At 35.7% G+C, this 27,089-nt stretch overlaps 1 protein-coding gene and 1 long non-coding RNA gene across 9 annotated transcripts in view; one reads left to right on the forward strand and one right to left on the reverse strand.

Annotated features, from left to right (window-relative positions):
- The window catches only part of DICER1 (dicer 1, ribonuclease III), a 73,170-nt gene that overhangs the window by 39,107 nt on the left and 6,974 nt on the right, over positions 1-27,089 (reverse strand). For 4 of the 8 annotated variants that reach the window (XM_080594902.1, XM_080594901.1, XM_080594900.1 and 1 more), the window contains exons 2-9: positions 15,472-15,537; positions 14,498-14,598; positions 6,897-7,089; positions 5,831-5,993; positions 5,261-5,391; positions 3,475-3,609; positions 2,438-2,598; positions 1,029-1,197 (exon numbers count right to left, since the gene is read on the reverse strand). In XM_080594902.1, the coding sequence (XP_080451028.1) occupies positions 1,029-1,197; positions 2,438-2,598; positions 3,475-3,609; positions 5,261-5,391; positions 5,831-5,993; positions 6,897-7,040 (903 nt within the window). In that variant the 5' untranslated portion in view covers positions 7,041-7,089; positions 14,498-14,598; positions 15,472-15,537. Of the gene's footprint in view, positions 1-1,028; positions 1,198-2,437; positions 2,599-3,474; positions 3,610-5,260; positions 5,392-5,830; positions 5,994-6,896; positions 7,090-10,466; positions 10,570-12,233; positions 12,410-14,497; positions 14,599-15,471; positions 15,538-27,089 lie in introns of all 8 variants that reach the window. The other 4 variants (XM_080594905.1, XM_080594904.1, XM_080594903.1 and 1 more) reach the window with 3 other exon arrangements.
- On the forward strand, positions 15,544-25,958 carry LOC308196204. The gene is made up of 2 exons (XR_013952124.1): positions 15,544-21,702; positions 22,292-25,958. It is a non-coding gene; the product is annotated as an uncharacterized lncRNA (long non-coding RNA).

The raw sequence follows: 27,089 nt of genomic DNA on the forward strand, positions 1-27,089 counted from the left end.
GGACTATGCAAATCGTTGGGATCACACCCAACTGCCAGTATTCCTTATTTATTTTACCCTATTGCATTTTAAGTTTAGCACAAAAGTAACCACGACTTCCTCTTCTCACGCAATTGTGACAGACTGAAAAGTAGAAATACAGCCTGCCTTACTTATCATCCTTCTCTCTGGTGCAAATAATCTTTTTTTTTCTGGACAGTGCCAGAGTGCTGGTTTTCTAGAAATGTTTAAGGAAACTCTCTTCAGCCCAAAGTATTCCAGAAATACGATTGCCAAGTTCCTCATAGATTGCTATAGAAATACAACTCACTTCTAACTTCTTGTTAAATAAAGAGACTTAAGTACTTACATAGTTGTAACCTCAGGAGGCAATTTCAATGCCCAAACCCCAAAGGAAAAAAAGGGTGCTTCGACCTCAGACCTAAAGTGTGACAGGTCCCTGCTCAATAGATGCTCACCATGCCTTCTGTATTCTACTCTGCCATCCTGCATGACAACACATGGGCAAACACGCAGAAAGGTAGGGGCAAGCTTCAGGTTGAAATTCCATTCCACTAATTCAACATTGTTCTAAAATAAATTGTGGAAATTGTAGGGCTATGGTTGGAATTTTTGCCTCTACTCTTACTTTATCATCTTGTAATACAACTACACGCAGCTTTTCCTAATATTCCCTGAGGCATTGTTTCCTCTTCTGTACTGAATTATTCAAAGGTCGCTGGAGATCATAAAGATGTCAAATTCTTGACTTCAGAAATCAGGGTGCAGAATATTTTTCTGCCTTAAGCTAATTCGAATACAAGATTCTCAAACCAGATGAAGTTCTGATCTAGGAATTGATGATTGACATTTAAGCCCGAATCATACCTGCACTGGAATACAAAAATAAGAAGTCTTTTTGCTTAGATACGCTAGGCTGACTTAGGAAGTTTCAGTTAGCTTAGAAAGTTTCAGTAACATATACTGCAAAGAAAAACAGTAGTATGATTTCAATTCCCACTTTTTTTCCGCACATGTTATGTCCTCACCTGTTTTGAAATTAATGTAGAATCTCTTTCCTTTGAATGCACAGATACGTTGCAGTCATTTAGAAAATGAAGCGCTTCATCCAATTCCTTTAATAATCTTCCATACAACCCACTTTTGTCAGTATATGGTCCACAGTCTACAACAATCTCACATGGCTGAGAAGTATATCTTAATTGAGGGCAAAGATCAAGTTATTTCAGCCTGTTAAGGTTACATGGCAAATAGCAAGGGCAATATGTAGTATAGTCAAGTACATTTCTCCACCATGAATGAATAGAGTTACACAGTTAAATATATAAAAAAAAGTAGAATTAAAAAAAGTAAAAAGTAAAAAAACCACCACCACAAATACTAAACTACCGTGTTCTAAAATATTATTCTCTCATATACTTCCTAAAAAAGAGGTTAATATCACTATCTACACTTCAAATATCAGAAAATTTATGGCAAAGCAAATTGAATCTACTTGATCACCATCTTCACTTCTAGTATTCCAAAGTATACTCTTTTGATATGCCAAACAAATAAAATACACGTAACATAGATTTAGGTCTGTATATGCAGTTACACAAGTAAAGTATTTACTCTTCTTGAATGTCACAACTACAAGTGAGAAATTTGTAAAAGCAAATGGTTCATATCGGCTCAGAAAAAATACATTCAAGAAAAACAAACAAGAACACAAAGCAACTGTTCCAGAACATCTTTTTGATGTTATCTGAAACTCAGTTCATACAAAACAGTACAGCTGATGCAAGAATATATGTAATTTATTGTTTTACATTAATCTTCCTCCACAGCAGTCACATTATCACTACCTTTATTTAAAAAAAGAAAATTCACAGCATTTTATAGCACGTAAAAAACACAGTGGAAAACACTCACTCGCTATACTATTCCAGTAGTGTTTTTACTGCTTCCTCTTATCTCCCTCTGGCTTTCATTACCATCTAAACCCAGATTAGTCATTTAAAACAACAACAAAAAAAAATCCATGCAACTTCTCTGGCGTCTTGTACTGTGGATGCTGCAACGTTTTTCTAAATGAAATAGCAACATTACAGCATACGCTGAGCATAAACCAGCTACTCCAAACATAAGACAGTGAGTTTTACAACAAAAAATGTTATGGTATGATTTTTGTCTTTTTTTTCCCCCAATGTAAAATGTCTGAATATTAAAGTGACGCACTCTTCATACTTAACCTTAAGGAAAGATGTACTTCAACATGGTTACTCAAAAAGCAATTTTATGTTTATCTTCCTGTCCATACCCCATATGGATGTAATGGCACCAGATACACACACTTTCCTTAAGGTTTCAACTAGGAAAAAACTCTACTGATTTATTCCTTATTAAATGAAAATGCAGTTGTGAATTAAACAGCTATAACTGTACAACAACATACCTGTCTAAGACCACCAAATCAGTTGCAGTTTCAGCATTGCTCTTTAGTATTTTCTCCAGTTTCTGGATCTTCTCCTCTAACTCAGCAGGATCACATTTCCCATTTAAAATGGAAGCTGTTAATCCCAGGATTCGAGGACATGATGGGTAATTCTCACAGATCTGTAAATTAAACCAGAATGAAATACCTTCGGACAGTTGTTTCCACCATTCTGCAAGCCTGCTATCAAACTACTAGGCAAGAAGCTTAATAGGAAATTAGTATTTGAATAGCGAGTATTGGACAGGGAAACAAACACCCAATAGATATTTTCTACTCTACTGCCTGGAATTTAACCTAGAGAACTAAAGAACATTTAACAGCAATCACATTTAAAGATAAATATTTACTTGGTGGAAATATATAAAGAAATAGACTGTTAGGATTGCACAGGATATCCTTGCCACATTTACAACGCACACACACACATCATAATACTTACACACCATGAAAAAAAAAAGTATTATCTAATAAATAAAGTACACATGGTTTGGTTAAACTTGAAGAAAGATCTGGAAAGACATCTGTTATAAAGGTTAACCATATTATATAAACCAAATACCACACAGAGACAGCAATATTCAAAAAAAGCTCTACAAACATATTCAGAAATCAGTAATTTAAAAATAAAGAAACTGACTAGTACAGCCCATTTCCAAACACTCCCTCTCAAATATTTTAATCAATTAATTTAGAAAATGTATTTAATGCCATAAATTCTTTTTTTATGTTAATGCCAGGTTTTTCTTTAATCACCACTATAAAATGTAGTAAACACACTTTTTTCTGTCTCATAACATCAATGAAGTGTTAATTCATTACAGTAAATTTACAATTCCACAACATGCTAAAATATGGTTCCATTGACAAAATGGAACAATAAAATATGGTTCATCCAGTATCAAAAGCTGGCTTAAACGTTTCCCATTTCTCCAACCCTTCCACCACACTCCTTCTCCTCAACAAAGCATTAAAACGTTCATGCAGGGGAAACTGACCTTCATAATTTCACGGTATGGGTGGTCCTGGATTGCAAGATGGCACTCATCGAACACCAGAAGATTAATATTTGACAGGGATAAATATTCATTTCTCAGAACAGTCAAAGCAACATGACATGTCATAACCAAAACCTAGATAAAAGGGGAAAAAAGTGTTAGTAAAAAAAAAAGAAAGTACAAACTGTCTGAGGTCAAAGTAAAATGGAAAAGCTCTTCTGCAGGTCTTGCTAGACAGTATTACCAAATGTGAATGGCATTTATTCATCTACATCCCCTTAGTGCATGGGAGAACAAAACATTATGTACTTGAGAAAGTAATCTATCTAAAGGCTTTATACATATCTCCAGTCACATGCCTAGAAAAACCAAATACAATAAATAAATGATATTAACGCCAGCAAGACTACACAGAACAAATGTCACTGAATTCAGCGTCCCTTATCTGCCCCATCATCATGTCTACAGCAAGAAAAATATTTCTGCATAAACTGATAACCACGTGCTCATGCAGCAAAAATTAACGAAATTGTCATGCAAATGGTAAAGCCTACAGTGGGATTAATGACAGCAACAGAAGATCTTTAGAAGGCCAACCTTAAATTCAAAATTACCATTCAGAAGTGAATCTAAACACTTTAAAAATTGCACCCTGCCCTCTAGCACCAAAACTTCTGTAGAAAGTTAGAATGATTATTTACAATTTAAAGAGGGCATCATTTAGGCATCACAGTTAAATAAGTTTTAACAACACAGAGGGTTCTGTTAAATCAAAAAACAGAGGTGGGGGGGTATATATATTTTGTACATAAATTAGACTAGTTCATCTTCTTTCTCAGACTCTGGAGTTCTGAACTCATTACTTGACAACATCTATGCCAATACAAGTACTACAATTAGGCCCTAATAACCAATCCTATTATTGCGTACTGGAGTAATTGGTAAGAAAATTTATCAAATGAGATAACAGAATAATTTTAGCCCTTCTGAAGAGCTTCAAGTTTATTTTATATTTCTTAAAAAAACTCATTTAACTAAAACTGTTGGAGTTAGAAAATAATAAAAGTTCTTCCAAGTAGTGGAGAGAGCTACTGGATAATTCCTTGCTGCTACATCTTCATGCTATAATCAGCAAGAACTGTCCAGAACAGTATCTCAAATTTCTCAGTTTAGGCTTCATGGATTTTATTAGCAGTAAACACATATTAAGACCATCTCTTAGTTTCAAGACTTAGGTTACAGAAATCAGCATATAATTATAGCATACTAGAGTTGAATTTCTTGATAAAATTACGTACTATTTTTATGCTAACATTGAACTACCTACAAAAATATTACTATATTACTACTAAAGGCAATGATTTTCCATCTGAAAAGAGAACTATACAGAAATCCAAAAAGGCAGAAATAAAAAGCGTGACAAAAAGATAAATGCTCTGATCCCTGATGTCCATTCAATTTTAACATCTTTATTTATTACCTAACATTTATACATATTTTAATGGCATTTAAAGTACAACCTGCACATTAAAAATTTATTCTGCAATCATCATTATGAACCACAAGGTAGGGAGACTGGAAACAAAGGATTAAAAGGGCAGGTTTTTAAAACAACCTGACTACCTTCTTCATGTGTTTTGTCTTAAAATTGATATACAAATCTCACCAACATGCTAAATTTCTTTTAGAACCATTAACGTATAAATGGAAAGAAACTATCAATTCTCACCAAGCCTAACTTACTGTAGACTCTGCTTATATTTGTAGTTTATACTTAATACATTACCTGATGCTTAGAGAATTCCTGACTCCATTTCTCTTTTGTCCATGATTCAGTTACCTCTAAACTTGAATACTCTCCCACTTTAAGATCTGAATGTGTCCTGACAGCTGACACTTGTTGAGCAACTTGATTTGCTTAAAAGAAAAAGACAAAAAACCCTCAATCACATAAAAATTAATGTATGAAAAAACCCTTAAGATGTTTGCTCTATTACTAGCACCATATTTCACAATGTGATCTTTGTTAGGCCAAACCAGGCTGGCTGCATGGCAACTACCTCCATGTAAAACTACAGTAAGGAAACAAATTGCTAATTAAACTGCACTTCGAATTTTATGCATTGATTTTAAACCAGAAAACAGGAGATGTCAAAGATAAAGAGTTTGTGTCAAGAGTATGATAGGCAAAAAGTGAAAGGTATCAATCACATTCTTCAGTTAGCTCAATATCCTTACCGTTAAGGACTTCATGCAAAAGTTTCTCCCAACTCTGCTTTCACACAACTTCTGTTAAGGAGTATCCCATAACAGTAACATTAGCACATTCGGGAACTTTGTATACTTCTCCTCTTACCTGAGTTGACCAAGAACACAGTTCTTCTTCCATTTTTGTTGAAATCTCCCCTGATCTGATAGGACAGCTCTTTAGTGAGTAGTACTGCAATAAAAGTCTTCCCTGAGCCAGTGTTTAAACAGACTATTGTATTATGATCCAAAGCTGCTTCAAGCAGTTCAACCTAGGTTTAAAAACAATATTATTTGCAGCAATGCAGTGAAAAGGCTGACAAAAAACAACACAAGTGATAAATAAACTACAGACAGACCAGTATTACCTCTTAGAGCTTTCTCCCAGTGCCACAGAATTAACAGTGTTCTTTAACAATGTAGTCCCTCATTAGTAACACGGTCTTGCTTCTAAAACTAAATTCCTCTAGTATCATAATTTATTCATGTTCTAAATAGCTTCCTAACTATAGCTTTTTAAGATATGATTATGTTACTAGACATACTGTCTGAAACAACAAGCTAGTGCTTTTAAATCTAATTATATACATCAATTCAGTCAAATATGCAAGTATGTTGTTAGCTCACTGTGATGTAACTTTTTCAGTAATACTAGCCAAATGCTAGCTTTCAGGCACCTCTGCAGGGCACAAAGAGAACTAAAATTCCAGAAATCAGAAATAGCTTTCTGTAGCAAACTGAAAATCAGAGTGCGATGACAGCATTTCTGACATTACTGAAGTGTTTTGATACATATGTGAATCAAAATCTGTATTTATTATGTAGAAGACAGAAGGAGACATGACTCTACGCATATAATCACGGTGCACAATGTCGTATTTATTGTATCTGCCCCTAAAAGCATCTTGCAGAGAGCAGAGCAAGAGAATATTCAGCTTAAAAGTTTGGTTTATTAGAGCAAACTGAGAAGTGGGAATGGGGATTATTACAAAAGTAGAATGCAGCCAAGGTAAGGAAACAGAGACACAACTAGCTTCCAATAGGTGGAGCTATAAGAGACATATGCCTAGGCTATGTCCAACACTACTTTCTCCAGCTGCTCTAGTTCTTTTTCTATTAATGCATTTAATTTTACTAATATATCAATGTCAGAAAAAAAGTATTATCACTGGTACCTGATATTTTCTTGGCGTGTAAATGTTATCATGAATTGCTTCTTGTTGCCATGGTAGTCCAAAAAAAGGACCCATTGGGGAGGAAGCAGGGGTCATGAGCTGCAGTCCCGCCATGCTGAGGGATTGCAAAGCAGGGCTTTTCATTCATTCATCCAGTGTTTCTTTCATTGCATTTTTGTTCCAGCACAGCCTACTATGAGAAGAAAGACAAACAGTATTAGATATAGTCACAATATAAAGCAAAACCAAAACAAAATCTAAGAAAATAATACAACTTTACTCAAATTTTACTTCCAGCAAGCACCAAGTCTCATTACTTTCAGCAGAATATTTCAATTTCAAACTTAGAGACTCTTTCACTTAAAGATGCGTATTTATCAAAGTACCAAAGAAATTCAAAAGGAGCTGCACTTTACAGGGCAAAGTTCATTCTAGCCATGTGGACTTGTACATTTCTGAATAAAGTTCCATTTGTGTTCTGGTGACCCCCCTTTTAAAGTTTCTTGATTAACAAACAAATAAAGCTGTTCTAGTTGTGCTTCATGAAAGAAAATAAATAGATTTTCAAGATCACAGGTACTAAATAAGTCTACCACATTTTCCATTTTTCTTCCCATGCAGTAAGTCCTATAACCAGTCAAAGCTTTACATACACATACATGCACGCAACAGGGACTTCATTTTAATCAGAAGGAAAATGAAAGAGCTTCAAAAGAACCTGTTTTCAAATAAACTGCTAACTTAACCAAAATCTGTTGAAGAGCTGACAGAAATTTCACAAATGATTGCTGATGACGCTGATAAGAACTAATGGAGAATGGGTCCCCTGTCAGGTTAACCATAAGTTTCCAGAAAGAAACTAACTAATAGACAAACCATTCACAATTTGATGACAATTATGCACCAGAAAATACTTCCCTACTAAGGGGAAAGACCTCATCACTGAGGGCTTTTAGAAATGTTTGATAAGAATGATCACGGTATAAATCAATTCTACCTTTCCCAAGGAGACTGAATAGACAAGGCATGAAGATATACCACAGCAATATTTGCTATAATACAAACATACTGCATCAACTCTGACGAACTTTATGAACGCTTCCCCCTACCTCCATAGCAGATACATATCCTATTCAACTAGATGTTTTCAATAGCTGGTTTTCCTCGACATTTCCAGATGCTTTGTGTTCATTTTATGCCTGCCTTTTTTTTTTTTTTTTGAGACTGATGCTAAAACTAACCATGGCTTCAAATTGAAGACTTAGAGAAAAAGCTAATTAACATCCTATTTTAATACCCTATTGTACAGAAATGTGCTTGCTATTCTGTAGAACAGGAAAATTGATTATGCTTTCCAACTGTTGCACTAGGAAAGAACATCTGTAATTCTGACACAAGTATGATATGGTATGTAATAGAAAACACTGACCTCTGAAGGTTATGAGAAATAACTACTTTGAAAGACTATAAATAAAGCAGTCCAAGTAAAAAGAAAAGTATTCATTTCTCTTTGTATCAAGACAAGTTTTTCTTTTATTTACAACAGAGTGTAAGCTCTTCATTGTATATTCATATTTTGAAGTTAAATATTACAATTTATACCACGTCTAGACACTGACTTGTATTCTAATGTAACTAACATTAAGTAACTATGAGAAGCTCTGATGAGATCAGACTGATTCAGTCTAGTTTCCATCTCCAGTATATCTTGTAAGACAAAAAGAAGGCATTACATTGAATTATATGCTCACTCCCCTTGGACATTCATGCAGAAGTAATGCCACTTTACAAAAAAGTGATCAGAGACAAAGCTTTGTTCCAATTTTTTATTTTCCAAAGAGGCAGGAGAATCCTGAAGAACAGTGTGGTTAAGTTAAAGTAACACTGCTGCACTCCATTATAAAGAACTATTTCTGTTTTAAAGGCAGTCAGAAACAAATGCTTAGTGAAAAAGAGGGTAAATTTAACTTCTTAGTCTTTGGCTCAGCGATCAATGCACTTTCCTCTCTATCAGGAAAAAAAAGTATTTCTTTACTAAAAGGAGAGTGCTACTGTTCCAGGAACCTAGTATGGTATTTTAATTTGATCTTCACAGAAACTGTCAGGGTTAGAAGATACCAGAAATAAGACGTGCAAAGGCTTAAGGGGAAAAAAATAAATGTATTTTTTCAAAGGATGTACTAGAGAATGCTGTTGACATTTTAACTGATTTTTCCAGCTGCTTTTAAAAAAATCTCTAAACTCAAATCTTGTGAGTTCTTCTCATTTACTTTTTCAGTCCTGTAACCTAAGTTAATGTTTTCAGCCTGGGTCTTTCAGATTCTCTAAATGGAAAAGAACAGATCAATACAATATTGCTTTATTTGGTTGCAAGTACAAAACCAACATAGGTTACACACATCATAAATTCAGAAATACATTATTATTAATTTCAGTTGTAATACAAGATGACTCCTGGAGATTTTAATGTTGTTTTTATACATTTCAGGCTGTATACGAGAACATGCAAGTTCTGTTCTAATAATTGGACTAGTCACTTTATACAGTCTTCAAATCCATTAAGGCCAAAAGAGTCTTTGGTTCACTCCCTCTTCGGAGCCAGTGGCTTCATGGACAGCTGCTCCTTCACTGAAGTTTCCACAGCTCTGTGCCACGTAAGACAAGCTGCAGGAAACCCATGTATGTGCTATACAGTTGCATGTAGTAAAAGATGATCATCCTTGACATTCTGATCTACTAAGCATTTACACATCAAATGTACTGATGTTAACCAATATGTAATTAATCAGATTATATCAGTCACGTGGCAAGGACTCTCATGCGATACACAATCTTCCCCAGCTACTGGTAGAAAGCACCCGGAAACTCTGGGCACTGCTAACATAGAAGCAGCTTCTGTATGAACTAACAGCTAAGGTGCATGAGAGTGGGGGGGACTTGTGGAAAGTTCTCCCCCTCTCAAGGTAATAGATGAGGCTATCCTTTAATGTATCTAGTTTTCTTTCTTTATATTCAAATGAGTAATATGCTATTTGGTAACACACAAAAAAATCCTTTGAAGAACGCAGAGGTCTTTCTGATGACTACAACATTTCATTGAAATGGCCTCAGGCACTTTTCTCTACTTCCACAAAGTAACTCACGTAGAAGCATAATTTCTATTTGCTTTTCAGTTTTAAAACAAGACCTGGTAACAGTCATAATTGCTCAAGGCTGGAATGGACCAGAATTTTTTTTATTTTTTACTAAGGTGATTTGCCCATCATTTTCATACCTAAGCTCAGCCACTTTGGTCTTATACAGCATTTAGGATCAGCTGTGCCTCCTTTTTGTTTACTATTCCACCTATTTTGTGTTTCTCTTCCGAACCATAAATACAACTTTGGGAACAAACAAATTAAATATTAAAATATTAAAAATTAAATATGTTTGAGAAGTCTTAGTAAAACAAACTTAGGATCTTTAGGATGTAATATTCAAAAAGAAGCTTATCTCCTTTTCAACATACTTCTCCATGACAGTGATAGCAGATTAGCTATCCCACCGCAAGGAGCAGAGATTCATACTTACATACAGCTCCAGCTTGATCCTATGAACCATTGCCTTGCTCCTGGGAAACACTGAACACTGTAAACTAGTTCTGTTTTCCACATAGCTTCATGAAAGACCTGCACTAAAGTACAATCATCTCATCGAGATCAAAAAGCATTCTCATTTAAAATCACGCAATTTTTTGATGTGCAAAGGAAGAAGTATGTATGCATTAGTAACTTAAAGCAGTGTCGTCTTCTTCAGTTAATCATACTATTATTACCCTATAATCTGACCCCCAAAAAGCAGGATTTAGCTATCATGAACTGAGTGATTGATTAGCAAAATAACAGAGTCAAGCTCTCATCAGGCAGAGCACACTTGGAATAGCTTTGATTCCCACCCACTGTATGGTTACTCAGGTAAGAAGAAAGAAGTCTACCTCCGTAAACCACCAATGCTACTTCCTGGTGTGCTGAACAGTTTCCTAGTCCTGGCCTCCATTTTTATTATTTGTATTGGAAGTATATAAGATCTGACAAGACCAATGTCAATGTTATTATGGGAATAGGCCATAATAACGAAGTAATTATATCATTATAAGTCTCTATTTCAATAGCAAGGAAAAATATCAAGTTCTCCAATAAAAGAAAAGCAGTGCAAGATCATCTAGAAATAAGGAGGGGAAAAACATCTACTTGAAGAACAGGTTTTAAATTGGAAACAGTTGAGATATAAGTACATATGTTCAGAATTTGTGGACAGAAGTTAACTGAGCCTTGAAACTAGCTAAAAGGGAAGCAGGAAAAAACTTATCCTGCTCTGCCAGTATAAGTAACAAAGATATCTGCAAAGATGTTCTATCTTTACCAACTGTGTTATTTGGATATTGATACAGCAAGAAACTAAGAACTTGCTGAAGTCAAATTTGGAGGGAAAACTACAGGAAACAGAAGCCCTGCTTCCTGTGGCTCTAGACTAGGTTACAAATGCTGGACAAAGCAGCATAGTGTCCAGCCTTATCTGTTCTACTAAAATAAATACTGAAACGTCCAATTTTTTGGCCACAAGTCTTGATAGTTTAACAGCAAAATCCACAACTTGATATCCTTACTTTAATGTGTTTATGTGAACACACAGTGAACTGCAAACTTCAATTAAAACTAGCCCCATGTTGTACCATTTAAAGAGATGTATTTTAAAAGGGCACAAGGTTGGGAATGAACATTTAATAGCAGCTTCTTCCAGGCTAGAATGATTCTGGAACAGTGGTATAGGTTTGTCAGTCACAGGACCATACCCAAGTTGGAGCAGTCCCTTGGTGCACAAGAAAACTTCCAGTTTTACTGCACTAAGGAATACAAGCCAAACCAAGTAGGGCACTCACCTGAAATAGGACATCCTGGATCTAACCCTGGTCCAAGGACTGTTTAAAACATTTATAGAATGACACTGAAGTAAACAGAGAAGAGACTAGAGCCACTGGGATTCATCTTTCAAGTTTTTAACCACCACTTGCATGCATATTACGTGTTACATTTATAACAAATTAATACAAAACTACACCTCCCTCCTATTAACAACAAAATCATTACTGACAAATACAACATATTTCCTCTGCCTTCAAGACCTCTAGCCTTGATGTCTGATTTTCTGATACAGTCTTAATAATAAAAAACATTATTTCTGACGCTATAGGTTTTCATCTTTGCCTACAGATTTCTGATTTATTATCTAAAAACATTGTCAGCCTTGGAAGAAAAAAACAGATTAACCTCTGATAGGAAGAGATGAAATAACACTTACTTGAGAGTAAATAAACCACAACCCATACAAGAAGTAGAAACAGAAACTTGCTGCTTGTATATTCTCTCCCATGAGCACCTAAAGAGTCTGAACATCGCACTCTTTACAACAGATTACATGTCTGAGCACTACATGAAACATGAATTTGTTAAAGATCTAATACAGAAAATTCTTTCCTGGTAATGGATGAAAAAAACAAAAAGAAATTTGTAAAATATTAAGAATACAAAGTACAGAATCAAAGATCAATGTAAATGCTAATTTAAAAAAATGGAAAATATTCAGTTAACACTAAAGTTGTTGGTATAGTGACTTCTTTTTATACTGTAAGCTCTCTCCAGCAAGAATTACTTTGCTAAAGTGAAGGTGAACATACGAGATTCCTCCGTTATTTGGTTTCTAAATCAGGATCCAAAGTATACTTTCCCAAGTTTCTGAAGGACATCGCTTGGCCCAGACGTTTAAAGTAAGAAAATACTGTCAAACAGTATAATTAAAGAGCATGAATCAGAAATCCCTGCTATTGCATGCTATCTTTAACATATTTCAACATATACAGTGGAACTGCACAAAACATTCCTTATCAGTTATCCCTCAAAGACCTTCACCAGACGCACTAACAGTTTTTGTGGTCCTACAATATTTTTAAAAATAAAAGTTTAGATCTATTCACTTTCAAGACATATAAACAGAATGCATAAATGCTTACAAAACTCAAACTTCAGTATTCCTCCAAAAGCCAGCTTCCCTGGTTTCCCTAGTACAATCAGTATTCACTGTGAACGTTCATCTTGAACTAGATTTTATTTGTTGTAGTTTTATGATATAAAAACAACCTTACAGAGACCAATGTTCTGGTTGTACTAACAGCAAGCCAAGGGAGTCAGAGGTTGCTTTTTGTTAGTCAGAAAACTCTAATTGGAAAACCTAGGAAAATGAAGATTACACTGAGGCTCCACATTTGAATGAGCTGCTTCCAAAGCACTTCTACATGCAACACGATATAGTTAGCAGCTGGAATGCCTGCCAGACTCCTCCTAAACTACTGACAATAGGAGAGAAATGGAGTATAATGTGACACTTAGCAGATTCAGATAAATGCACAACCCCTGAAGTCCTTCAAGTGTTCAGTCGCTGGTATGTGCAAACCTAGATTTGAGGCAAATGCATAATAAACGCTTTCTGTTGCAATTAGCCCAGCTCTATCAACAAAGCCAGCAGGACACAGTTCACACCAACAAACTTATGCTGCTGTACATTGTAACAGACCCCAAAGCAATAGGATTATACCTTGATATATCAGCATAGTGTACATGGGCTCTAAGGTATTTGCTAGTCCAGAAATGAGAAAATGAAAACGCATCTGTTTTCTAGCATATCGGTACTGACACAAGTATACGAGGCATTCAGAGTAACAGTTTAAAAAGGAGACAGTTCTCCTGTAACAAATACAGACGTGCAGCCAGACACTGGGACAAACTATTTCATCGTTTAAAAAGATGCATACGAGTCCCAGTGCAACTGGCCCATCTATACAGTTCATTAATCAGGGGTGTGGAACTGCTGGGATGCAGATTCCTCCTTTCACCCCCTTAACACAGAGAGCAAGAGATAAAACCTGAAGCACACAGCATTTAAATACAAGGCAAATGGAGGTGAGGGCAGGTGAAACTAGGTACATGTATGCCCTCACTATGACATCGAGCTGCATATACATTTTTTTTTTTTTAATACGCAACTTTAATCAGATAGTCTCTCTCCTGTTTTTGCTCAACTATAACCCAAACTGAGAGTAAAACCAAAACTACTTACCTGCCATCTACTTTCCTCATCAATAACTTTTTATCTCCTAAAACATATAAACTTAATTCTAATTCCAACACTTTGCATCTTCCCTCTTCCCCTTTCTTTTCCTTTCTATTTCACCTACACAACTATATTTGAGTGTAAAACCCACAAAAAATGTTAAACAATAACCGCTTTAAAAATACATTTCCAATCATATCCAGTTTTACAGAAAATATCAAAGCATGTGTTGCTCAGCAAACACCTTTCTTTATGCCATTGCTTTACCTAACCATCCACGGATAACATAATGTAGGTATTTTCATTATTCTTTCCAAAGAAAGTCAACATAAGTTCCTATATCCACATGCACAGCAGTCACTTAATGGTCCTGAAGGAGCTTTAAATATAAACCAGGAGAATATACTGAAGCGGTGCACAAAAATCTGTTTCTCCCATACCACAACGCACAGACTTACCGTTTTAATTTCTGCAGCCTCTGTGCTTATGCTTTCCAAACTGCATTTTGACATCATGATATCAGCTTGTAGGTTAATCACATAATTTGCAAGCTTCGGCTCTTAAAAAACAACAAAAAAAATCTCTCTGAAGTATAAAAATGATTTGAAAAAGGAACTACAATACCAGGGTTAACTGTGGAAATTCATTTGGTTATAAACATTATAAAGGTGTCAGTGCTATAATAAAATAGTTCATTTCTCTTGGCCAGTTAAAGTCCATCCTGAACATGAATTATTTTACTTTAGTAGTAGAAACAAAAAATTAAAGAGTGATTTAAACACTAATTTTCGATAGTTTAAATATGCGAGGAAAGCATATTTCTCTAATCCTTCTTAACAGGTTACTATGATTAATAATTGGTTCATATGAGAAATACAGTAGAAGTATGTTTTAAACGATTTTCTATCTTTCAAATGTAATGTTTTTTCCATGCGCAAGTACTTTCATTCACTTAGGTTAAACATTAAAAAATCTGAATTTCATTTAAATTATTTCAATTTGAAGCCACAATACAGTAAATTGATAAAAAAGCCGCAACAATTTCTAAGCACATTAGCACATATTTAAAGTAATATTTTGCAATTATTAAATGTCAATTTGTATAAACACATTTAACTACACATGTAAAATCAGTCATTCATGACAGTTTCATAGATACGTTGGCAACTTTATAAAACTAAAAACACAAAACATAATATATCTAAGCAGATTTACAATATCCTCAAAGCTCTGAAGCACAAAATTTACATGAGATATTCACCTAAAATATTAGTTTTCCCAGACCTAGAGAGATTCTGAAGTCAATTTTTTTTTAATCAATACTGAAAACTTAAATGTAAAATGAATCTTGATGAAAATTTCTACTCCAATCAGTTCCATAAAGTTAACAAGAAGGACACTCCCAAGATTACTTCAGTATGTTCATTTTTACCTCAAATGCTGATGCTGAGCTTTTCCAGAGTTTCCAAGCCTGTAATTTTGTTTCACCCTAGGTAACCTAAAAGGCAATATAAAAAGAGAGCATTTTAACATGAACTGCCATAAAAATCAATTGTGCCATGTGGTAGTCTGCTTTCTTGCATTTTAATATTTAGCTCTGTAGCAACAGCACATGGTCCTTCAAAATCTAATTATCATATGTCCTTTTTTGGCTAGGGATACAGACAGCCAGCATCTGAAAGCCATAAGTGCTCAGGAGATATTTGCATATTTTCTGTTTTATCTGCTAAAGTAATTGCTAGCTGAGTACAACTAGATTTACAGTTTTCTTCCCCTGCGCTCCCTCCACAGGAGTTTCACCTAATACTGTGATGAGGTCTTCAAGCAATTTATCAGCTGACACTTTTGAAAAAGCTTAAAGAATACGCACTTCTTTTGAGAAAGTAAAATAAACAATTTTTGCTTTATTTTACAACAAGAACATGTAGGGAGTGCAAAGCAGAAAATCTGATGAGTACCATGTTAATGTATAAAATAGACCAACACAAATCTTACTGCCAGGGATACTTTTCAAGTTCACGATTGCATCACACACACCTTTTTCTGCACAAAATACAGAAAATTATGGGTAGGATGTAGTGAGTAGAACTTAAATTGATTATAATATATATCCCTGTTATGTCTAGATTATTCATCTATTCGCTGCCTCCAAAACATGAACCAGAATACGTATTGCACTGAACCAGAAAATAGCCTAACAACAGAAAACTGTCACTTCTGCAGGAAAAATACAGAAATAAACCAGTTTATATTGTTTCTTCCTGCTTCTCTTGCAACTACAGCATTTAGTTACCCTTCCACATAACAAACACGAAGTCTCAATTATTTGTCAGCAGAGCTAATGCCATGTATTGCTTCACACAGCAAATACACTTTATTCCATAAACATAGATGGCAAGCAAAACGCAAACAAATTGGTAGGTAAGATTTGGGAGAACCAAAGAAGTGTGTAATTCTCCACCAAGCCCAACGATTTCCTTTGGCACATCCCAGCTGTAAACCCGAAGACTGCAGCTTTAATCGATTGGCAGGCAGGAATTACAGTAGGCCCTTTTAATGCTGAAGCTAACATATAACCAGACAGGCCACATTCCTGAGATGCAGTCAAGTTCTCCTACAAAACAGCAAACTTCGATGCCATTAGCATCTAAATGGTGCTGGTGCACCCGCCCAGACAAAATCCTGGTGCAGCAGTCAGCTGGGCCTGCAGGCCCAAGGCACGTGCAGCTTGCCAGTGATCCCAGCCCAACAAGGGACACAGACAGGGCTTACCCCCGTAAATAACAAAATGAACAGCCAGCTTTGATTGCCTACAAAAACCAGAGCCCAATCTGATGTGATTTTTTCAACCACAGAATACATGTATATAGTATAATATATATAATTTTACTCTACACTGGCTGTAAGTCTTGTTAAGAAAGCAGAGGAGAAAAAGGAAAAGTGACTTTTTAAATGACACTGATACCACTAACAACAGAAGACATTCTAGAAAACTCAAACTTAACAGTAACAATTTTTGAGAGCTCAATATTCACATATTTCATCTAAAGGTAGAAGGTAAGCATTCCAAAACAGCTAGTTATTTTGTCTAATTAGGCACACTGCAAACACACCAAATAATCAAAGTATAAAGCAGCAACGTCAAAAAAAATCAGGTCCTATAAAGATGTCAAGAAAAGCATCCAAGAAGTGACACAAGTTACTCCTGCAGATCTCCAATGCCCTGGCAATCTGCAAGCAACCACGCATCTCTGCCAAACTCAGCCAAGACCTTCAAGTATCTAGGCTATTTGCTACTGCAAAAAAGGCAAGTATGCAAATGTATTATGGAGTATACAGAAAAATATATCAACAGGTCTCATTTTTACTTTTTTCATACTGTGGTTTTGTAATTCAGTATTTGAAAATCATCTTGATGTGATACCTAACTGCTGCTATTTAAAAAGAGAAAAGATTGGAAGATGGATGAATGAAATATTAGAAACAAAAGAGCTGGTGACACACAACAGGCAATGGACTGAATTTGAAAAAGATTAGTGTTCTCTCTCCATCTACAGTTTGAAGTTAAACAACTATTCCTTCCATCCACATAACGATATTAATGCTTAATTAAACTATTATTCATGAACTGTTACCAGCTTGACAATGAACTTCTTATCTTGTAAGAAGATCTATGCAATCAGACTGAAGCTCACAAGAGAGCTATGAGGTGAACCATCTTGATGCAAACAAACAAATTGTAGTGTGATTCAAAGTCCTGCAGCATCAGAGGGTAGAAACCACCATTATGGTTAAGAGAAAGTCCTTTGGGCTGGCATCCTGTGTGTGTGTACATGTTATAAAGTGGAGTCAGTACCAAGTGGGAGTCAGCCTTCTCTTCATTATCCCAGCAACCTTATATTTCAAATATTTTTCTTTGGTTTATTACACTGCAAACAAAGCTAGTCAGGAACAACAGTACAAACTCCATACTACCTCAGATTCACTCCAAAAAAAAAATACTCTTAGCATCTAAGGAACTAATAAGCCTTCTCCATGGAAGTCCGGAGGAAAAAAAACACTCAGAACATCCCTTTAAATGAGAAGCCAAGTGTAAGAACACTGAAACATTTAATAGATTTAACAATTAAAGTCAAATTACTCCATGTAATACTTATCTCACCTTTTTTTTCAAGCTATACTTGAAAACTTACCCATTTAAAAATCACAGTTAAGTGCACAGATCCTAATTTATGCAGTTAATAATATTATGACATCAATATCAGAAGAAAACATAGCCAAACAGATCTATGAATTTATTATGTGGTCCTTTACTTAGGTAGCAAATTATTTACTGGTAATTATTTAATTTAGCTAAAGGTTACGTTTAAGCCTCTCAGGCAAGTGTATGTTTTGACAGGAAGGCAATTAAGCAGACCTTAGGGCAGGGATTTCTCTTTTCCCCAGCCCAGGGGCAAGCTGTGAGGCAAGTACAGTTCCAAAGCACCAATTATTCTTGCTTACGGTAAGTAAAAGCAGCAGCTGCCCCCTGAATATAACCCCACGTGGGGATTTCAAGCCTGTTATTTGCGTAAACAAAAACATAAATCCTTCCTCCCCGTGTGGCAAGAAGTCAAGCTCCCCAAAACACAGGTGTCTGACAGTTTTCTGTACTTTCTCTGCCAGAACATCCAAAGTTATTAATGGAGTCCTACAACACAAGAGGTCTCTGAAATTATTAGCATCACAATGCAAAAAGTCTATGGATATCTGGGTTTTAAGCCATTTTTTACAATTTTCACCAAGTCTAAATGAGAGTTCAGATCTCTTAGCGTTGACTATAATATTAATTCATCTATCACCCACGAATCAATGTGGAAATAGTAGGCTTAATTTCCCCAAATTAATTTATGTATCATTAATAGTGCAAATTAACTTACCCTAATGAAACACACAAAATACAGAAGTATTACATACCGATTACTACATTATTTAATTACATTTTGGGCTTTGTGGTTTTTAGTCTATTTTCTTAAAAAAGTAAAGCTTCTCACTAATCACACTACAGGTCTGTGTATACTCTTTCCTGGCCAACTACCTGTGGACACACTACTGGAATTTTCTTTTATGTGAAGCTGGGATAGAATTAATATTAAGTTCATAAAAATATATTATAAAGACAGTCACCTAACGCTCCCCAAATTAACAGACCTTTGATGTCTTTTTGCATTAACGCCTTCATGTCTTCTTGCCTCAAAAAGAAAAAACACCCCACCACACCTTCTCAGATGCCAGGAAATCCAATCTGCAGACAGATATCTTCAGATAGGGGGAAAAAATAGGGGGGAATGAGGAGGGTAGAGGGAAGACTTCATTTTACTGAAGAAAAAACTGTATAAACTGTAAGACATTTCTATATGCCTGCCAGTTTTTACGTATTTATTTTAAACAGACTATATAATAATGTGTAAAGGAGTCGATGAAAATACTCTGTGGAATCTTAACAGTGTTTCAAGTGCACTCACACAAAATATGAAGAACAGCACTCCCCACTGCCAGACAAGAATACATGTGCCTGTTTGCAGAGCGAGCTGAATAAATTACAAAATGGAAAAGATCATTAGAAAAGGAAGTAATTTATACATCTGGCTAACCAACTTACTGTGCACAGCACAAGAAAATAAAGATTTTTATAAAGCTATTTATTGTTTTTAGAGCTGAGAATCAATGAGGCTAACATTAATTACCTGGATGATAATCTCAAATCAACAAGTGCAGTGCTTTTGGCAGTGTTAACAAAACCAACACTAGAAAACTTTGCATACCATGAAGCACTTCACATGGATTCCAGATATTTTGAATTTTTTAAGAATTGAAATAACCTTTCTTCTAACAGTAGTTATTACTGCTTTCTATTTGAGTCACACTGAAAAAATTGCAATCCTTGGGACTTGGGAAGGTAGTAGCTTTTATATCCTACAGAAAGACTGGGTCTCAGCCCCTGAACAGCTACGTACCTGGAGGAGCACAATGAACATTGCATTAAAAGCTACAGCATTTTATATATAATGCTATTCCCTCCATATAAACATATGCATATAAATTAGAACTTAATTCTTTTACATTACTTACAGTTAAACAAATTAAGAATAATAAGACTTCAAGTTATAATGAATTAGCTATTTTTAGTTATTTTAATACATTGACCACTTTTCAACATTGCACAAAAAGGCATATTTGCATACTGCCTGGCATTCAAAGAAGCCTTTAAAATTACATTTTAACACTATGAAGCTAGAAGTTTCATACAGTATTTTTGCATCACAGGTTATCTGTAGTACTGTTGGCTTTCAAAAATAACTGGTGACAAGAAACCAACTTAGATATTTTATAAAAAATTACTTGGTGAAAGGATGGCAATAGGACAGCTGAAATCCTTAGCAAAGGTGAAGTGGCAAAAAATAGCAGCACAGGACAAGAAACGTTTGTCTTGTGTATTTTTAGTCCTGAACCAGAGGTAAGAAAAACTGGGACGGTTTGTAAATATTATCTTGTGCTCTACAACTTAAGGTTTGCAATGAAAAAGAAAAAAAGAAAAACATCTTTATTTATCAGATGTCTCAAATAGAAATCTTAGGAGTGTAAATATTGCCTTACTATTGACTTCGAAAAATAAAAATATTTAAGATGCACAAAATGCAACTGGAACACCTTGTGCACTGTGCATGGGATCACAGATGCCTAACAGTAACGAGCTTAAAATGAAAAGCCCCCCCCCCCCCCCGCCCCCCCCTTAAATGCCTTTCACTCTAACTATGAAAGACAGAAGAAGGTCAAACAAGATAAACAGCCAAACACATTAGCGAAGTTGTGAAGTGCCCTGTTCATCATAAGGGTCCCCTAACTGCAGTGCTGATGCAGCTAAGCACCAGTAGCACTCAGAGCCCGCACACACAAATCAGAGAACAGACCTGGTCTGGAGTCAGCCGTCTGTGAATCTTCCACAGGAGCAGAATGAATACAAGGTGACAAAGAATTAGTGCAGATAAAATAGGTATCTGTGAGAGATTTCTCTGTGTGTATGTTCGCAAGTATTTTTGCCTAATGCCAAGTCTACATTATAGGTAAGAATCTTTCTAATCCAGTGCAGCATTAGTCCAATTTTTCATGTTAGCTTTGTACATCACAAATACAGTAACGTGTACTTATACTATTCACCTTACCAAAAAAGGTAACCAAGCTGCTCTTCCTTGCTGAATAATAAAAGAGCTTCAAAAAGTGAAATAAGCTGTTTTGCTACTACCTATGTGAGCCATTAAAAAAATAAGGAAGATAAGCACATCACAGAACATTTACCTTTTACTTCTTAAAATTGGAGTGGAAGCTATCCCAGCCTATAAACAACAGCATTACCCAGCTATGAACATAAAAGGGTGGTTCCAGATATCAAAGCTATTATGGTTAACTGAATATTGCATCGACTCATTTAATGATTATTGAAAAATGTTAGAAAGCAAAAATAATTGAATTTTGCTAAACAATTCCACTTTTTCTAAATTCTTATATAAAGCCATTCAGGGCTGAGAAATAGCGTTTTAAAGCAGTTAAATCCCGGTAAATGGTGCAGTTGAGAGTTTCCAATGTTAGTTTGGGTTAGTTTGGGTTCTGGAAGCAATATAACACTGTAGTACTCTGTTGTGGTTTAACCCGGCTGGCAGCTAAACACCACACAGCCGTTCGCTCACCCTCCCCCCTCCCTCTCTGGGATGGGGGGAGAGAAACGGGAAAGTGAAGCCTGTGAGTTGAGATAAAGACAGTTTATTAAGACAGGAAAATAATAATAACAATAATAATAATAATAGTGATAATGGTAATAGTATTAACAATAATAATGTGTAAGAAAACAAGTGATGCACAATGCAATTGCTCACCACCCGCTGACCGATGCCCAGCCTATCCCCGAGCAGCCGGCCCCCCCACCCCGGCCAGCCACCCCTATATATTGTTTAGCATGACGTCAGATGGTATGGAATACCCCTTTGGCCAGTTTGGGTCAGCTGTCCTGGGTCTGTCCCCTCCCAGCTCCTGCTGCACCCCCAGCCTGCTCGCTGGCAGGACAGAGCAAGAAGCCGAAAAGTCCTTGGCCTGGTGTAAACACTGCTCTGCAACAATTAAAACATCAGCATGTTATCAGCGCTCTTCTCATCCTAATCCAAAACATAGCACCCTACCAGCTACTATGAGCTACTTAACTCTGTCCTAACTGGAACCAGGACATACTCCAGCTGGCAATTAACCCTTCTGCCCAGGGGAACTCAGAATTAATATATTCATCGAGTTCTTTCAGTTCCAGATCTAGCCTAAATAACCGGGATAATATTGCACTGGGAAGACAGACATACCTACAGGATCTTGGTCCACATTCATCAGTTAAATGGAATTCCTCTCTTCTGTAGCACTAAAGCATAGTCCTACAATTCAGTCAGCTCAGAATTGTATTTTCAGGGCAGAACAAAGATAAAATTCAGAAGAGCTTTTATAAAAAAAATACATATATCAGTGTAGATTTTGCTCTACCCAGAATTCCAGCTCCACAGAACTGGTTACCAAATAACAGCAGTTTAAAAAAAAAAATAGAAAAATAAGAAGCAAAGGAAAAAGTTCTGTCCTGTTCATACCACATCAGTTCTAGCTTGCACTGAAGTTGTCAAACCACCTACAATTATGCCTAGTATCATCTGATTGCCGGGGAATAAGCAAGCATTTTACAGGTTGCTTGATTCCAGCACAATTAAGCAGCCAACAGCAGGTAGTTATCAATAAAACTTTTTTTTTTTGGTGATTTTGTCAGTTCTGAATTTTTAGAAAAAGAAAGAACCACATTCTGTGATGTCTACATGGCAGCTGCATGAGCAGAGCCTAGACTGTCTCTCCCTTCCACTGGTGTCCTAAGCTTCTACTCTGGATATATCAGGACCTACCAAAAAAATCCTAGCAGGTATATTCACTACAGAAATCTTGGGGGCATGGAGGGAAAGACAAACGGTAAGGAGTGGAACACATCTCCACGATGCTGACTCTGGCAAAAGAAAAACAGATTCACACGTGAATCTCTAATTTGCACTTATCACCATATCATTCTTCCAACCTGAGTTGAGAAAATTCAGTGTTTGACATTTATGACTCATTCTAGGGCAGCACATTGTGGAAACATTCCTAGACACCTTTTGTTATCTGACCCTTGGGCAGCTCTACAAATGCTTCAACACTTTCACTTAACAATGAGTACTGGATGAGGAATATTTTCTTGCCCTCACTTATCCTCCCTGTGCCCTGCAGATGACCAATTCCATAGGTCAGACTGAGCACACAACTCTCCAGAGGACAATCAAATCCAGACTAAAGAGATCCATGAAGCAGCATGCAAGAGGGTGGAAGAAGCAGCAGCTGTAAGGAACACAACCTTTTAGGCAGTATCAGAAGAAATGCTGCCAGCATTTAAATGACAAAGAACAATGAAAGCTCAATCTAGGTACGAAGGAATTAAAGGAAAGAAACAGGTTTCAAGAAGCACAGAAGAAAAACATGAATGCAAGCAAAACATTCGAGAAGTAGAGATACTCCTTCTCAAATTAAAAAAAAATATACTGAAAGTCATAAGACACCAAATAAAAGACATTTAAAAGCAAGGGAATAATACACATTTTAAGACAGAATAATTATTCCACCACAGCATCCCAATACAGCAGGTCTGATTAAATCCACGGTATTAATACCCCTTAATTCAATACTGACTTTTACAAGGAAACTTTAAATAATCAGTTAAAAACTCATTTAGGTTTTGAGGTTTCCTTTGAAACAATTCCTTCTTTACTGATATTAATTACCTGGGTCTACAACTGATAAACATGAACCTCCAATAAGTTAGGAGGGTACTGTTACCACTATTATGAACATTCACTTACTTCATTTACCTTGTTAATTGGTATTTTCCATTATGCAGAACAGCTTGTTTGTCTGCCTCTTACATGTATTGTGGTGTATTTAGAAAGAATTTAGAACTCAGTTATACACAAATTACTTTAAACCATCATTAAACAAAACTTTACATTATGTAAAGTAAATATTTAAATATAACTGGCTTTTAATTTCACTGAATAATCATTTGATTATATCACCTATAGCTAATGAGCTGATTTATTTGAGTGGGCATGAAGAGAGGCACCAACACGTTGAAGGAAGAAGATAATTGAGTGGTATGACTTTCAGAATGATTTACACAGATGTAGTGCCTAACTTTCAATGGAGATTTGAAGTTTTTTCAAAAGAATTTTTTTCTTAACTCTTTCTTAGCTCTAAAGAAGGAGGCAAAGCTGAGGAAATCTAACTTCTCTTTAGTTAACAGATTAATTACAATACCATTCTTGCATAAGAAAAATCAGAAGTACTGTTATTTGAAAACTAATCTCTGCATTTGTTCTACCACTTTAAATACTTAATTAGACATTTGCTGAACACAGAATACAATACTGACACTCAAGCTCATTTTTTCCTCTAACTACATATAATGTATACAAAAGATAGCCATTTTCAAAATTTACAATTCAAGCTATTTCAGCATCTTCCAAACATACACTAAAACTGAGGAAAAAACAACCTGTAGATTTAGGCCTGTAATATTTGTAATAAGGAGTTTTGAAATGAGATTGTAAAGTTATAGTTATTAGAACTGTGACACTGCTGGACAGATAAGACCTTAGAGAAAGTGAGTCTAATCAATCAAGGCAATGAAGTTAATTTGGAAGGTAAAAGTGAATTAAACCCTTACAGGCAAGCTGTCGCTGAGGAGAGTGGCCCTACTACTTTTCTTCAATTAGGATTAAACACAGAACATATGCATCTTAGTTTCACCAGTGGTGTTTCGTTTTAGCTCTCAAATACTCTCACACAAGCCCATGTCTGGTTGTACAGTCAAAGTTTTCTAGAATATATACAGAGGAAATGTGATATCCCTGGTATAGAAATATGAAGTGTCTCCAGTATTTTTGTCATCACTTCTCTTCCATTTTCACTCAGAAGTGAGACAAAACGCTATCCTCTTGTCAGCTTAACATGCATTTAATAGAGACTGCCATACATGCAAGAACATCCCTCTTCTATTCACTCTTCAGCCCACATGCTGTCTCCCACTCCATCTAATGCTGGCACAACCCTTTCCAGGTAATTTGTGACCAGATCTAGAACATAACAGTAATAAAATCACACAGAAGAAAGCTGTTTCTTAGATGAAGCAGTTTCCCTAATGCACCACACAGCTTCAGAAATGCTTGCACTCAAAGCTTCATAGCAAGTACCATTAAGCCAGGGGACACACATGCATTTTCTTCCTAGGCAGGAACGGCAGCTCAAATGCATGTCCAACTATATACAGCCTGGCATACATGAGAAGCCAACACACCTCAGATGCTTAAACGGAAGTATTTACTGTTTTGAGTATTATCTCCATGGTCATATAACACCTAGCTAGAATGAAAAATATAAAATGTTTGTTTTCTTTAGAAGTTAAAAGTAGAAAACTTGTCTTTTTAGTTAACCCTCTAGACAGTATCGTAACACCAATTGCAAACACTCCTGTATTAATTATTGGCTAAAATTTCATATGAAAATTATACATAGTCAAATGATATTCTAAATAGTATGTCTGTTAATTGAAACTGATAGATATTCTTTACCCCATAAATATAGTAGGATAGAAAAGTTTAGCCCCTACTTTAAGTGTGGAAAACCAAAGAGTGAAAGTCACTCTGTTCGCTTTTTTGGCCATTCTTGCTCAAAGTTTTCATGCATCTTAACTGTACTATCGCCAATAAATTACATGTGTTTTTAAAAGCTGCAGTCAATATTCACCCCTAAACCAAGAGTAACTCAGAGAAAAACACAGCCCAGATAACTTGCATAGCCTAATCTCTACCTTCCATATAATTTTACAAATCATTACTCAAATTGAGGGAAAAAAAGAAAAATCAGAATGTTTTCCTGGCTTACAAAGGTGACTTGCCTTTTCCAACTACTTCAACCTGTTAATTATGTGAGAAGTTCAGAAGCATTTAAAGATTTGTGTTGTGGATAGTGTGAGGTCCTAAAGCTTTGATTTCAGATTAAGGATTACAAATCTCTATCATGCTGGCAGTAAACAGACTTTTTTTTTTTTTAAGTCAAGACAATGTTTTGCCCTTCCCTTGCTGAAACCTAACCACTCTGTTTCCAAAAGCTCCTAAGGTTAACCAGACAAAGACTAAAAAATCTCAAAGTTTCAGAAGAATGTGAAACAGCGTAAAAGAAAACACTCATCTTCAAGTTATTAGACTTTGATTTGTATTCAGTTTTACTACCACCCTGGAACACATAATCACTGTTCGATGAAAACAGGAAAAGATGTTCTAAAACTTAGACCATTTTCTTGAATGGCTTCTGAATTTTTTCTTGAATAGCTCCTGAATTACGGAGTCATGAGACTATACTATCACTAGATAGAAGCGATGGGTTTTATACAAGGCATAACTTTGGATCTGAGTTTTCCAAAGCTAATAAGCTAGAGCACAAGTGTTCCATCTTGCTAGCACATTCTGGTGGTATTATCTTTGTTTAAAAGCTGTTGAAACCTCAGAATATTATTCAGTAAAGAAATGTCATTAAGTGGAGGTTTGAATCCATTAGACTTTCCACACCATAAGCTTTCACCCCACACACACTTTGGTTCATATCCTATATTCACCCCAGCGATTTTCATACACAAAACCCACACGATAACTATAATAATGTATCTGATTATAACAATTAAGAAAAGTGAGAAAGTGGAATGTTGAAAAAATATGAAACAACTTTTAATTAACATGTGAGAAATCAATATTCACATAATATGGAAGTATTCACTGATTCAATAGGGAAGACAATCAAGTGGAGGGTAGTATTTTGGGATGACACCTCATGAGACCGCTGATCCAATCCTGTGGCAACCTAGTGCTAGACAGAGGAACCCTGCTCTTCTCACTGCTCCTTCCCATCTCTAAA

Source organism: Anser brachyrhynchus (assembly GCF_964034855.1).
Source record: "Anser brachyrhynchus genome assembly, chromosome: 5".
In the NCBI taxonomy this organism is placed as follows: Eukaryota; Metazoa; Chordata; class Aves; order Anseriformes; family Anatidae; genus Anser; species Anser brachyrhynchus.